This window comes from Mchenga conophoros, linkage group LG14 (assembly GCF_057382185.1).
Source record: "Mchenga conophoros isolate Kocher_MC1m ecotype Shallow Benthic linkage group LG14, M_conophoros_male_GT1.1, whole genome shotgun sequence".
NCBI classification, from domain to species: domain Eukaryota; kingdom Metazoa; phylum Chordata; class Actinopteri; order Cichliformes; family Cichlidae; genus Mchenga; species Mchenga conophoros.
Window position 1 is genome coordinate 40,564,230 of NC_140539.1, and position 2,500 is coordinate 40,566,729.

The following is a 2,500-nucleotide window of genomic DNA, read 5'->3' on the forward strand; positions in this document are numbered from 1 at the left end:
CGTGGCCATATTCAGACTGTAGGTTTAAAACGTTTGTGCGGTGGTGTCAGTGAACGAGGCAGGCTGCGTCGGTTATCTCAGCTGCACTAACCTCATAAGTCATCCCTCCCCTGCAGACCTGGCAGTCCACCATCCTGGTCGTCTCCCACGACAGAAACTTCCTGAATGCCGTGGTCACAGACATCATCCACCTGCACTCCCAGAGGCTTGACAGTTACCGCGGCAACTACGAAAATTTTATTAAAACCAAAGAGGACCGACTGAAGAACCAGCAGAGAGAGTACGAGGCCCAGCTGCAATACAGACAGCACATACAGGTACACACAGGTACAGACAGTACAGACAGGTACACATAGGTACAGACAGGTACACACAGGTACAGACAGTACAGACAGGTAGAGACAAGTACAGACAGGTACACATAGGTACAGACAGTACAGACAGGTACACATAGGTACAGACAGTACAGACAGGTACACATAGGTACAGACAGGTACACATAGGTACAGACAGTACAGACAGGTAGAGACAAGTACAGACAGGTACACATAGGTACAGACAGCACATACAGGTACACATAGGTACAGACAGGTACACATAGGTACAGACAGTACAGACAGGTACACATAGGTACAGACAGGTACACACAGGTACAGACAGTACAGACAGGTAGAGACAAGTACAGACAGGTACACATAGGTACAGACAGTACAGACAGGTACACATAGGTACAGACAGTACAGACAGGTACACATAGGTACAGACAGGTACACATAGGTACAGACAGTACAGACAGGTAGAGACAAGTACAGACAGGTACACATAGGTACAGACAGCACATACAGGTACACATAGGTACAGACAGGTACACATAGGTACAGACAGTACAGACAGGTACACATAGGTACAGACAGTACAGACAGGTACAGACAGGTACACATAGGTACAGACAGCACATACAGGTACACACAGGTACAGACAGTACAGACGGGTACACATAAGTACAGACAGGTACACATAGGTACAGACAGTACAGACAGGTAGAGACAAGTACAGACAATACAGACAGTACAGACAGGTACACACAGGTACAGACAGTACAGACAATACACACTGGTACAGGCAGTACACACAGGTACAGACAATACACACTGGTACAGGCAGTACACACTGGTACAGACAGGTACAGACAGTACACACAGGTACAGACAGTACAGACAGGTACACACAGGTACAGACAGGTACAGACAGTACAGACAGGTACACATAGGTACAGACAGTACAGACAGGTACAGACAGGTACAGACAGGTACACATAGGTACAGACAGCACATACAGGTACACACAGGTACACACAGGTACAGACAGTACAGACGGGTACACATAAGTACAGACGGGTACACATAGGTACAGACAGTACAGACAGGTAGAGACAAGTACAGACAATACAGACAGTACAGACAGGTACACACAGGTACAGACAGTACAGACAATACACACTGGTACAGGCAGTACACACTGGTACAGGCAGTACACACTGGTACAGACAGTACACACAGGTACAGACAGTACACACAGGTACAGACAGTACAGACAGGTACAGACAGGTACAGACAGGTAGAGACAAGTACAGACGGTACAGACAGGTACAGACAGGTGCTCCACGGTATGCCTGCCTTGTTGGTGTCTTTTCGTTGTTTCATGTCAGTGACTCAGTGCGTCTGTAGGACGTGCTGCTCACAGACAGCTTGAATCACAGACTGTCTGTCAGGTGATTCTGTGTCACAGAGCTGATGTAGTTTTGGTGAACGGCTGCTGTGTGTCTTTCAGGTTTTCATCGACAGATTTCGGTACAACGCTAACCGAGCAGCTCAGGTGCAGAGTAAACTCAAACTCCTGGAGAAGCTGTGAGTGCTCCTCGCCCTCCTCGCCTTGATCTGGTGTCTGTGCTGCCTGTCTGTAAGCTAATGCTTGCTTTCTCCCGCAGACCTGAGCTAAAGCCCATCGAGAAGGAAATTGAAGTCACGCTCAGGTAAGAAGATGACCTCTGACCCCCAACGATCACTGTGGCAGTAAAGCTTGGACTGGCTGACATGCTGTGTGTCGCTTCAGGTTTCCAGATAACTTTGAGAAGTTATCTCCGCCCATCCTGCAGCTGGATGAAGTCGAGTTTTACTACAGTAAAGACCAGCCGCTGTTCTCCGGACTCAACCTGTCAGCTGACCTCGACTCTCGGATCTGCATCGTATGTGTGACAGCACTGTGTCGTGACCTTCACGGTCTTATCACCATGGTGACCTCACGGTGTCGCCACGGTCAGCGTATAGTGCTTTACAGCTGACGGCAATGAGTCAGCAGAGGGCGCTGTGCGGGTGGAGAGACCTTCAGGTGTGGCTGGCTTAGCTGGCATGGCTCCAGGTTAGCTTGTTAGCTCAGGGATGGACTGACAGGCCGCAGAGCGTCAGGTCTGCACTGTACCGTCAGACACGAACGTTGGCGA

General features: G+C 49.3%; 1 protein-coding gene across 2 annotated transcripts in view; it reads left to right on the forward strand.

Moving 5' to 3' along the window:
• Positions 1–2,500, forward strand: part of abcf3 (ATP-binding cassette, sub-family F (GCN20), member 3) — a 21,073-nt gene that overhangs the window by 15,254 nt on the left and 3,319 nt on the right. For both annotated transcript variants that reach the window (XM_085244582.1, XM_085244581.1), the window contains exons 15-18: positions 117–317; positions 1,831–1,907; positions 1,988–2,032; positions 2,113–2,245. In XM_085244582.1, the coding sequence (XP_085100708.1) occupies positions 117–317; positions 1,831–1,907; positions 1,988–2,032; positions 2,113–2,245 (456 nt within the window). The remainder of the gene's footprint in view (positions 1–116; positions 318–1,830; positions 1,908–1,987; positions 2,033–2,112; positions 2,246–2,500) is intronic.